Genomic DNA, 12,988 nt, shown 5'->3' on the forward strand with positions numbered 1-12,988 from the left:
CTTGGCAATTGTAGGGATGACTTGCAGTGGACTGAAAAGCTCGAGCAAGTAGACATCAAGGACAGGATGTGCTGGAGCTTTTGGAAAGTATCAAGTTGAATAAGTCACCAGGACTGGATGGGATATACCCCAAGCTACTGTGGGAGGTGAGGGAGGAGATTACTGAGCCTCTGACGATGGTTTTTGCACCATTAATGAGGATGGGAGAGGTTCCGGAGGATTGTAGGGTTGTGGATGTTGTTCCCTTATTCAAGAAAGGGAATAGAGATAGCCCAGGAAATTATAGACCAGTGAGTCTTACTTCAGTGGTTGGTAAGCTGATGGAGAAGATCCTGAGGGGCAGGATTTACGAACATTTGGAGAGGCATAATATGATTAGGAATAGTCAGCATGTCTTTGTGAAAGGCAGGTCATGATTGAATTTTGTGTGGATGTGACTGAACACATTGATAAAGGTGGAGCAGTAGATATAGTGTATATGGATTTCAGCAAGGCATTTGACAAGGTACCCCTGCAAGGCTTATTGAGAAAGTAAGGAGGCAATGGATCCAAGGGGGCATTGCTTTGTGGATCCAGAACTGGCTTTTCCACAGAAGGCAAAGAGTGGTTGTAGACAGGTCATATTCTGCATGGAGGCTGGTGACCAGTGGTGTCTCAGAGATCTATTCTGGGACCCCTACTCTTTGTGGTTTCCTTGTATCTGCCCAAGTGCTGTTTCCATGTATCTCTCCAAGTGCTGTTCCTATGTATCTACCCAAATTCTGTTTCCATGCACCTACCCAGCTGCTTTTCCCATACCTACCCCAGTGCTGCTTAAATGATATGAATGTATCTGCCTCAACCACTTCGTCTGGCAGGTTGTTCCTAACAATTTTGCCATTGTATGAACAAGTTGCTCCTCGGGTTCCTTTTAAATCTTTCCTTTCTCACCTTAACCCTATGAGCTTTAGTTCTGGACTCTCCTACACTGGGCAAATGTTTATGATCACCCAGTTATCCGTGCACTCCAGAATTTCCACCATTACTAGGAGGTTCTGCCTAACAAAGGAGAAAGAAACAGGTTCTGGCTTTTCAGCCGCTTGTATGTGGTATGGAACTTACTAAGTTGACAGTCACTTTCCTGCACCTAGTGCTTATCCATTATTTCTCTTTATATCCAAAATTTCCTTTACCCCTACATTTGAGAGACACAGCAAATAACCATCAACTTTCCCAGAGAATTTCCAAAATATATTGTTTTTTGGTTGAAGAAATTTCCTCTAGCTGTCCTCAATGACTCGTGAACCTATGCTGCACTCCCTCAATAGCAAGAATGTCCTTCCTCAAATTTGGAGACCAAAACTGCACACAGCTCTCCAGGTGTGGTCTCACCAGGGCCCCATACAAATACAGAAGGATGTCTTTGCTCTTATACTCAACTCCCCTTGTTATGAAGGCCAACATGCCATTAGCTTTCTTCACTGCCTGCTGTACCTGCATGCTTACTTTCCGTGACTGATGAACTAGGACACCTAGATCTCATTGCACTTCCCCTTCTCCTAACTTGACACCATTCAGATAGTAATCTGCCTTCCTGTTCTTGCCACCAAAGTGGATAACCTCACATTTATCCACATAAAACTGCATCTGCCATGCATCTGCCCACTCACCCAACCTGTCCAAGTCACCCTGCATTCTGACAACATCCTCCTCACATTTCACACTGCCACCCAGCTTTGCATCATCTGCAAATTTGCTAATGTTACTTTCAATCCCTTCATCTAAATCATTAATGTGTATTGTAAATAGCTGTGGTCCCAGCACCAAGCCTTGCGGTACCTCACTAGTCATTGCCTGCCATTCTGACAGGGACCCGTTAATCCCTACTCTTGTTTCCTTTCTGTCCATGTCAGTACCCTACCCCCAATACCATGTGCTCCAATTTTGCCCACTAATCTCCTATGTGGGACCTTACCAAAGGCTTTCTGAAATTCCAGGTACACTATATCCACTGGCTCTCCCTTGTCCATTTTCATAGTTACATCCTCAAAAAATTCCTGAAGATTAGTGAAACATGATTTCCCCTTCGTAAATCCATGCTGACTCAGACCTATCCTGTTACTGCTATCCAAATGTGCCGCTATTTCATCTTTTATAATTGACTCCAGCATCTTCCCACCACTGATGTCAGGCTAACTGGTCTGTAATTCCCTGTTTTCTCTCTCCTTCCTTTCTTAAAAAGTGGGAGAACATTAGCTACCCTCCAATCCACAGGAACTGATCCTGAATCTATAGAACATTGGAAAATGATTACCAATGCGTCCACGATTTCTAGGGTGAGAGGTTTAGAGGGGATTTTCGGCTTTGGACCAAAAGACCTGTTTCCATGTTAGGTTAATCTCTGTCTCTTTTTTCCACCAAACTCAAGAATATGTATCCATTTCTTTTTCATCTGCCCTTCAAGCAACCATTCCAAGAAGCAATCTGGTGGATCTTTGTACTCCATCTGTTGGAAGTACAGTCGATTCTGGTTAATTGGGGCACATTAGGACCAGTACCTTTTGGCCCAATTAAGTGTCTGCCCCAATCAGCTAAAGTTTCATGGAAATAGCGAAAAAGATATAAAAAAAGACAAACTGAGAAACAAATTACATATTAGTCATAGTCATAGTCATACTTCATTGATCCCGGGGGAAATTGGTTTTTGTTACAGTTGCACCATAAATAATAAATAGTAACAGAACCATAAATAGTTAAATAGTAATATGTAAATTATGCCAGTAAATTATGAAATAAGACCAGGACTAGCCTATCGGCTCAGGGTGTCTGACCCTCCAAGGGAGGGGTTGTAAAGTTTGATGGCCACAGGCAGGAATGACTTCCTATGACACTCTGTGCTGCATCTCGGTGGAATGAGTCTCTGGCTGAATGTACTCCTGTGCCCAGCCAGTACATTATGTAGTGGATGGGAGACATTGACCAAGATGGCATGCAACTTAGACAGCATCCTCTTTTCAGACACCACCGTGAGAGAGTCCAGTTCCATCCCCACAACATCACTGGCCTTACGAATGAGTTTGTTGATTCTGTTAACAAATTGGAACACCACCAATATTGCTACAACAGTATAAAACTGTGTATTAGTTCCTAATACTTAGTGATAGAGGGATTTATCCGTGTCACATTCTTTTGACTGTAATTGAACAAGATTAGCGCAGGTAATGGACTGCTTCATACAATGCTTTCTATGATTGCAACCTTTAAAATTTCCATTTTCATTGTAACATCTAAGATGATTGTCTGTATCTTCAAACTCTTTGCATTTCCAAACTCGTTGAAGTCGTAAAATTGTTTCATTTTCATTCCTGGCCATTTCTGGCATCTCCAAGCCTGAATGCTTGAAACTACAGTGAGCGTAACAGTTCTGAATTGTCTTACTGCTTATTTTCCACCAGCTATCGGTGAGAAAAATCACTTTTTTGAACACAAACGCATGTAACTGATCCTATTTTAAAACTCTTCTCTTAAAGCATGGTGTAGCGTCTAAAGACCATCCAACTACACACCAATGATGCAAGTTAGAAACTGTTTGGCAGCAGTGTCCTGCTCCGATTAAGCAGCATAGCATCTCAGATAAATGAAGGGAATTCCAGCTGGTTTGTCGATTAGTTTTTGTTCTTTAAGAGTTGTCCCAAATAATCGGCTGCCCTGATTAACCAATGGTCCAAATAACTGAACATCATACTTTAGATCTGACAAGCTCACAATTTTCTTGATTTACACAATATCCAGCATGAAGTCTTCGAAGGGCTGTGGGTAATAACAGAACAGCATTTTAATTTTATTTTATTGAGATATAGTGTAGAACAGGCCCCTCCTGCCCTTCGAGCCACACCACCCAGCAACCCCCAATTTAACTCTTGTCTAATCATGGGACAATCTACAATGACTAATTTAACCTACCCATCAGTACATCTGTGGACTGTGGAAAGAAACTGGAGTACCTGGAGGAATCCTGAAGTCATGGGGAGAGCCTACAGACTCCTCACAGACAGCAATGGCAATTGAACCCAGGTCACTAGTACCATAAGCCATTACATAGAACATACAGCACAGGATCAGGCCCTTTGGCCACAATGTTGTGTCAAGCCGGCTGAAAAGTAAATTTAAAAAGAACGAAAAAATTAATCTCTCCTATGTACACAATGTTCATATCCCACCATCGTCCTCATATTAATGTGCTGAGCTAACTGTCGCTTAAAAGCTTCTAATGAATTTGCCTCTACCATCATACCAGGCAGCACATTCCAGGCATCCACCAGTTTCTGAGTAAAAAACTTACCCCTCACATCCCCTTTGAACCTACCCCCTCTCACCTCCAATGCATGCCCTCTGGTAGTAGATGTTGTGCTAACTACCGCACTACTGTGCTGGCCCATCTCGCCTCAGGTACTCAAACCCCCTTCTCATGAAGGCCAACATGCTATTTGCCTGCCTAGTTGCTTGCTAACTTTAAGCGACTTGTGCACAAGAACATCCTGATCCTTCCTGATCAACATCTTTCAACCTCTCCGAGTCAAGCACCATGCTGATTTGGTAGCGTGACTCTTGACTCACCATTTCACATTCTGAAACAGTCCTAGCACTACAGGAGCAGCTACAGCAGAACCTGGCTCACTCGCCACTTGTCCAAGGGTGTCGCACACCTCCAGACACATAGGTTTCATCTTGTCTTTGGGTGCTGTATGTATGCAGCAGACACATTCTCTCAGTGACTGTGTGAGTTTCCCCTCACTGCTTCAGTGCCTCTCAAATACCAATGATGCATTCGTTAGGTAGGTGGTAGGATCATTGGGAGGGAAGAAAATTACTGGGAATATGAGGAGAAAAATGGCATTAGGATCATTGCAGATGGGCGTTTGGCTGTCAGTGTACAGTAGGCCAGATGGGCCAAAGGGTCCATTTTCTCTGGCAGCTAAGAAAGATCAAAACAGTAACCATATCCTTTCAGATAATAAATAAGCATGGTTTAAAAACCTCCCCTTAGAAAAGGTTTGTCATTCCAAAGTTGACCCCAATAATGAGAATGTGGCCAACATCTTAGTCAGAAGGATAAAGAGCCACAAAGAAATAGGGAACGTGGAAGGAGCTGTGAATTGTGAAGCAATTAAAATCAAGAGACCCAAACTGGAGATGCATTCACCTTTTGAGTTCTGTCTGCAGCAGGTTTTAGAGATGGTTTGTCCAAGGTCATGGCACCATTGGATGTTATATTCTGGTAAGCACTTACCTACACTGTACTTGTTACTTGTTTGACCTGCTGGGTGTGACCTCTGCCCCACTGTGTATATGCCGGTCAGCAAGGTTCAATCACTACTGATCCCATGTCCCAGCACTTGGTTTGCAATCCTCTTGAGTATGGCTAGCATGATGTAAAACTGCATTCACACAATGGGTCAATCAGGCAAAGTAGCTGGCGTGACAGTCAAGGTTAATCATTTGCTGTAATACACATGTGTCGATCAAATGTAGCTCACTAAATGTGTTTTTTTTTATCTTCAGTATCTAGGGATGAGATTCAACAAAACGGCCCGATACATTGGGACCTTTCTCTACGTCGTTCTAACAGTGAGTACCATGTCTGAGCTTCCACTACACTCCTGCCCATTTACTTGCAAGGCACGTGATTTCTTTTTTTGCTGTTGATTTTTCTTGGGATCATGACACTGCTAGTAAGACCAGTGTTAAATCCGCTGAGAAAGTGTGGTGAGCCGGCTTCTTGAACTGCAGCAGACGTTCGAGTGAAATGAAGTGAGGAGCAACCTAAGTTTCAACCAACTGCGAAAAAGGTCCTGGGATATATTTGCAAGTCAGATTGGTGTATGGTTTGGAAGAACCTGTCGGCAGTGTCCTGAAGCACCAACTATCCTTGCCTTTGGAGGTGGAAGGAGCAGGTGTAGGAGGTGCTGAGAACTGGAGTGTATTTTGTAGATGGGGTACACTGCAGGCATTGTCCACCATTAGCGAAGGAAACAGACTTAGGCTGGTTGGTGGTGAGCCAATCAAATAGCAACTACGAAGTATTCTGTCACATTCCTGGGTCTTGTACATGGTTCAGAAGCCTCGGGCTGTCAGGGTATCAGTCATTCATCACAGGGTACCCAGCCTTTGACCTGCTCCTGGTCATCATGTTTGTGGAGGCTTCTGCTGTGGTTCTAGTAAGGAAGTTGATAGTGAGGATCTCACTACCTGCGGGATAGGTAGATTTTCTCTTGTTGAAATGGCACTTGTCTGACGTATCTGCCACGTGCTATTTCAGCAGAACTTGCCACTGCTCAGTCCATGCCTGAACATTGCCTAAATACAGGGACAGGCTGCTTCATTTGCTGAGATGTGAATAGAGCTAATCACTGTGACAATCCCCTCTCTGACACTGTGAATGGAAAGGAGATCATTGATGAAGTAGCAGAAAATCGTTGAACCTTGGATATTGCCCTGAGCCAGACATACATTGGACCTGGGATAACTTGACGTCCAACGACCACAACCATATTCCTTTGTGCGTGGTATGACTCCAACCATTGAGTGTTTATTTCCCTCAATACCCATTAACTTTAGTTTCTCCAGGACACCTTGGTACCATACCAGGTCACGTGCTATCTTGACGTTACAAGTTGTCACCCTCACCATGAAAGTGGCTCATGAAAATAAACTTATTGGAAGGTAACTGGCCATACTGGATCGCCCTGTTTTTTGTGAACAGGATATACCTGGGCAATTTTTCAAGGGTTGGATTGGGTAAGGAAGCCCATCATTTATTGTAGTAAAGTACCATCCCAAGGGGCAACATGAGTGGAAAAGGTGACATTAGTTTAAACAAATGTAATTTAACATTAAATGTATTGCCTGAGAATATGAGAATGGAAAGTGTTACATGGTTAATGCTTCTAATAGTTTTTATTATGAATAAAGTTTATTTTGGTTAGTTTATAAAAATCCATATCATCAGGAAAGTGTCAGTGTTAGAACTGTATTGGAACTCTGGAACTACTTAGATAGAGTCATGGCTAGTTCTGGATCGCAGGTTTCCACTAAAACTAGTCTGATCTCAATCTTCACTGTATCTAGAGCCCTCAGCCATTTCCTGATAACTCATAGAGTGAACTGAGTGGGCTCAAGACTGCCCTTTGTGATGGTGGAAGAAGCCAAGAGTGGCTATGCATATACCACTTCTGACAGAACGTGATTGTGAATGCTTGGTAACACTCACATGGTAAGTCCCATCTGGTTGTACCTTGGAGCCTTCTCCTTCTGTCCATTAACTGTCCATGATCCTTCCTGACTCAGTAAGGTTGCGCTGAGTTTGCCTTGTTTGGTCTCAATACTGTTTATGTATCTTAGCATGCACGTAACCTTAATTTGTAGCTCTGCTAGGCTGACACCTCGGTTTAGGTATGCCTAATATTCTATCATGCTCTTGAGCACTCTGAAATAAGGGAGATAGTAATGGTAGAATATGTCAGACCATGAGGTTGCAGTGAAATACATTTTTGCTGCTGGAAGTGTTCAGATGTGAGCTGCCAGGTTGTTCTGAATCCATCCTATTGAGCATGATTCTGGTGTCACACAACATGATGGAGTGTGTCCTCAGGTTGGAGATGAGATTTTGTCTCCACTAGGACAGTAGGATAGTCACTCTAGCAATGTTATCATGGTCATATGCATGGGCCACAGATAGATTTGTACGTTATTTTACATTATTTTGTTTATTTAGAGATACATGTAACCAATTCACCTACTAACCCGTATGTCTTTGGGAAATCAAGCACCCGGAGGAAACACACACGATCACAGGGGGAACACAGACAGCCGTGTGAATTGAACCAGGGTCACTGGTACTATAATAGTGTTATGCTAACTGCTACACTACCTTGTTATACTTGGACAGGGTTAGGTATGTTTACTCACTACCTGACAGAGATCTGGTTTGGAGTTCATGTCCTTCTGGAGTCAACAGCAAAGCTGCTACGTCCATGGTCTAGGTGATGGATACTGAGGTCTACCAGGTCAACTGCACCGCATGTTCCTGATACATAGAAACATAGAAAACCTACAGCACGATACAGGCTCTTCGGCCCACAAAGCTGTGCCACCACCATCACCAGCAGCCCATTCCATGCACTCACCACTCTCTGCGTACCCTCAATCCTTCGCCCAAGTGAGGGAGCATCGCGGGTGATAATTAAGAGGAAATTGCCTTGCCCTCATTTGATCTGATGCCATGAAGGCATCTGGAAACTATGTTACGAACTCCCAGGGCTAATGCCTCCCAACATTGTGGTCCTGCCACTGGAGGTACAACTGTATCAGGCTGCTGCTTGTTTAACCTATGTGGCATCAGCTGTTATAGACATCGGTGCACAGATGCTTGTGGGGACGATTTTGCAAGGTCCATCTCTGCAACAAAGTCATCCCCGTGACTTTACTGTGGAGTCCCTGCATTTATTCTTCCTCTGGATAGGATGGTGGAATGAATGCCAGTCAGTGTACCAATGCTGCATCTCACACTCAATAGATCATGCTCATTCAAAAGGAGCAGGCGCTCGGGCAAGAAAATAAGAGGTAAGAAGAGTGGTTGGCTTCCAAAGAGGCAACTCACATTAAATTCAGATCTTCCATCTTCAAGTTGAAAATCTGGTGAGAACTTACAAACTTAGTGAAGTGGATAAAACTACTGATTTAATATAAAATAATTATTGGAGAAAGAATCGAATAATGATACCCAGATGTCTTTTTGCAGGTACTATACACTGGGATTGTCATTTATGCCCCGGCATTAGCATTGAATCAGAGTAAGTATAAACTTATTGTTATTGCAGGTAAGAATTCCAGGGCCTAAGCAATGCCTTCCCGCAGTCCAGCTGGTCACGTGACATTCATCATCTATGGAAGGTCATATGACCAGGTCCATCACTCGAGCTGATGATGTCATTGTCTTCACCAGTGATTGATGGAAATGAGTGGTGATGGTTCTCTTCTGCAAATGGGCATGGTCTCACATCACACATCATGCAAGAAAGGGCAAAGCTAAATAACATCGGGGAATTCCCTCTCTCTGGCCTGGGAGGAAGTGGGAAAAAATTAATATCGAATATAAAACAAACCTTGTACTTACATCTTTTGGGCTGTTAGCCAGTGATACAGGCAAAGTTAATCAGGTTCACTTCTAACGCTACACCGTGGGTTCCAGATGGAGCAGGGGATCCACGTAAAAGCTGGCACTTCACTCAACCAGAAACATCACTACCCTTTCTTGCTGGAGCTGTGTGGTTCACAGGCCAAAGGCCGGGAAATTACAGCTCCCAGTAGCAGTGGGAGTGGTGCTGCGCTGGTGTTGGTGAATGGCAAGCAGGCAATCGGATGCTGGCCAATCTGCCAGTCACTGCTTGGAAGCGAGGGCAGGCGGTTCCAGTTACCCTAGTAATTGGGCATTAATGCGACTCTGAAGTACATTGCAACCCTGCCCATTCCTCGTGGTATTTGTGTTGTTTCTGAGCCAGATATACCACATGTGTGCTTTAGTGGATAATCCTGCCCACCCCCCCCCTTCATAACAGACGTAAAAGCATCACTCACAATTAACCACTTGGTTACTATTTCCATACGTTATTTTTAGGACAGTTAGCCTTACGTGACATTAACTGGTTACATGTTAGATTGGCATCTCAGACCCATCCACTGTGAAGTTAGCTACAGTTCCTACTTAGCCATTTACCTGCTTCAGCAGTTCTGTGGAGGAAATGTAGGTGAGTATACTCAGTCATCTTGTTATTTGTGACATATGCCCTAACAGTTTATGATCTACCAAATTCCACTGCTGTAACTGGAACTAAAATGTTACTTTTTGTTGGTATCTTTTATTTGGTTATGCTCTTGTGAAGTGGTTTTGATACGTTTCGTATGTTTTATAAATGCAAATTATTGCCTTACTGTTCTCAAACTTACCCCGTCTCCAATGCGTGTTCCTTCTCTACTCTCCCTCTGCCATGACCAGTTTTTATGTTTAATTTTATCTCCAGTTATTAAATTCTAACTTCAATGTGCTTATCTTTTTGAGTAACTAACATGTGCTTGATCTTGCACAATTCTATGCCTTCAGTCCCCAGGTCTCTGTAGTCCTTGCTTTCCTTGTCATTGACATGAGTTCTGCACGTGTCCACTTTAAGGCAGTTCAGCCCACAATGGTGTCTGAACTGTATTAACTAATAACATGAAAATCTATATTTATATTCTTATGACAGGGAAGTATTGTGGATTCTGAAACTGGAAATGAAAACAGTAAGAGCAATACAAACAGCATTGGTGAAGGCAGAAACAGTTACTATTTTGATTGCCTTCCATCAGACATAGTTCTAAGCTCTGGGTGTATCTTGCTCTAATGTTCAGCCTGCCTCTCTCCTTCATTCTGCTCCTCATTACTGAATGTCTCTCCACCTTTCTCTTTGCCTGTGTGTCTCCATCTATCCCTGAAAATCTCTGAGATTCGATTCTTTCTTTCCCCATTCTTCTGCTTGCTTCCTCTCCGATATTTCTTTCATTGTCTCCAATGTTACCGTTTGCTCTTGGGGTTATGGTCATTCTAACCTATTTTGCAAAGTGAAAAGATTACTGTAGAAAAAGAGATTCATTCCTTGCTCTAAATTGGAACACCTCTTCTTTTCATCAGTAACTGGATTGGATCTCTGGGGAGTTCTCGTTGCAACTGGGCTTGTCTGCACCTTTTACTGTACTTTGGTAAGTTTAAATCCTGCTAGATTAAGCATGTGTAATGTAAGTATTTCATTTTAGCAGTTTTGTAAGAGCAGTCTATTCTGCTTTCAGCTTGTTTGGGGTTGAACTGATGATGGAATTGGGAGAAGATTCTGGAGAATGCTGGGTTTTTGTCTTAGTTGGTGGGAGCTGGAAGGAGAGAGGGGGAAAAGATGGCTGAGGATGCCGTCCCAGTTGCACAAGGTGATTGGAGCAGATAAATGGCTTCAGGAAGGAAGTAAGAACCAATACTCCCATGGGAGACCCGTTTGTTCGAGATGGATTTCAAGTGACATTTGGAATATACATAGAAACGTAGAAAATAGGTACAGGAGTAGGCCATTCGGCCCTTCGAGCCTGCACCGCCATTTATTATGATCATGGCTGATCATCCAACTCAGAACCCAGCCTTCCCTCCATACCCCCTGACCCCTGTAGCCACAAGGGCCATATCTAACTTCCTTTTAAACATAGCTAATGAACTGGCCTCAACAGTTTGCTGTGGCAGAGAATTCCACAGATTCACCACTCTCTGTGTGAAGAAGTTTTTCCTAATCTCGGTCCTAAAAGGCTTCCCCTCTATCCTCAAACTGTGACCCCTCGATCTGGACCTCCCCAACACTGAGAGTCCAACGCGTGAGTGACAAACAAGTTCAAGATGAGCTCTAACTTAAGTGCACATTTGACGCTTTAAGAATACTGGGCCCTTTTTGTGTGTGTTTTTTTCTCTTTTTGCTTAAATTAACATTCTTAAATATACTTTTTAATTGTTTGCAGTGAACGATCTGTTATTTCTTGCAGGGGGCAGTAAATCACACAACATTATTCATACAAACCGGGGTTTGGGTGGGTGATGCACCCCAACCTCACAGAGTTGGCGGGACCAAAATTATATACATCCTAGACATATGAAGCTGGAGAAGAAGGGTGGGGGGATACACGTGTTTTTTTTGTGTCCATGGGCAATCGTTGTATGTAATGCCATGAGTTGACTTCCCTTGCTATTGTTGTGCAAGTATTTGAATAATCTTTTGAACAAAAAAAAGGTTGTCTTTTGTGACGCAAGTGTGTTAATACCGGTGGATTAGAGCTGGTATGCTGGTGGAAATTTAAAAGTATATTGAATTAGTAGAGGTGTGTGTTTGTAGAAAGGGTAGGTATGTTAATGATGTCACGTTTGTGAGGATATACTGCATGTGAGTTTGTGGAGAAATATTGATATAAAAGTGTAAATGCGTCTCTGTTTGCTTTGGTTGAAATCCGTCATGGATCTATAAGGATGAAAACCAGTGCCGAAGGGATGTTTCTAAATGTGTGTTGGTGTGGATATGTTTTCGTGATGTTTCTAAGTGTGTATTGGTCTGAGTATGTTTTTGTGATGTTTCTAAGTGTGTATTGGTGTGGGTCTGTTTTTGTGATGTTTCTAAGTGTGTATTGGTATGGATATGTTTTTGTGATGTTTCTAAGTGTGTATTGGTGTGGGTAAGTTTTTGTGAGGTTTCTAAGTGGCTATTGGTGTGGATATGTTTTTGTCATGTGCATATTTAGTGAATCTTTCTGTTGGTGGAATGTTGATCGATGTGTTATTGAGGGCGAGTTAGTGGCAGTGTATGAGTGCGTGTTAACATCTGTACTGGTAACAGTGGAGAGGTGTCCGGAGTGTACTGATGGGATAGGCATTGGTTTGGCTGTAAATTGAGAATGTGTTGGAGAGATTAGGGTGGGTAATACGATTGATTTAAATTCCTTACAGATCAGTGATGCAGCCACGTGCATATCGCTGGGGTTTAGCAGGTCTGAGCAGCTGCTTATTGAAGCCCCAGTCCTGTGAACATACTGAACGAGGTACTTGCCAATTTGAACTGGGGAGTGTAGGGAAATAAATGATACCAATGTTCCGCTGTCTTATGAAAGTGAAACCAATCATTGATTGAACGGGATTGCAATCTTCACGCAAGATCTGTGGTCAGCGTTTGCGAAGATTTTCAAGGGCAGGGAGAGGACTATCAGATACTTTTTGGAGACAGGAGCAGTAGAGAGAGATGGATATACTCAAACTGTGTAAAGATAACCTGCCTACGCAAATTCACTGTGCCAGCCGCTCATAGCTGTCATACAGATGTGTGTGGCAGGTAACAGGATATCACTGCATATCTTTGAGGTCTGTACATTGCACTTCCTTTCAGAGTCATGAAGAGTA

The 12,988-nt window shown here is 43.0% G+C and overlaps 1 protein-coding gene across 1 annotated transcript in view; it reads left to right on the plus strand.

Moving 5' to 3' along the window:
* Positions 1-12,988, plus strand: part of slc5a8l (solute carrier family 5 member 8, like) — a 68,864-nt gene that overhangs the window by 14,467 nt on the left and 41,409 nt on the right. The window contains exons 2-4 of the mRNA XM_063043624.1: positions 5,542-5,607; positions 8,780-8,831; positions 10,706-10,773. Coding sequence (XP_062899694.1) covers positions 5,542-5,607; positions 8,780-8,831; positions 10,706-10,773 — 186 coding nt within the window. The remainder of the gene's footprint in view (positions 1-5,541; positions 5,608-8,779; positions 8,832-10,705; positions 10,774-12,988) is intronic.

Source organism: Mobula hypostoma, chromosome 3 (genome assembly GCF_963921235.1).
Source record: "Mobula hypostoma chromosome 3, sMobHyp1.1, whole genome shotgun sequence".
Classification (NCBI taxonomy): Eukaryota; Metazoa; Chordata; class Chondrichthyes; order Myliobatiformes; family Myliobatidae; genus Mobula; species Mobula hypostoma.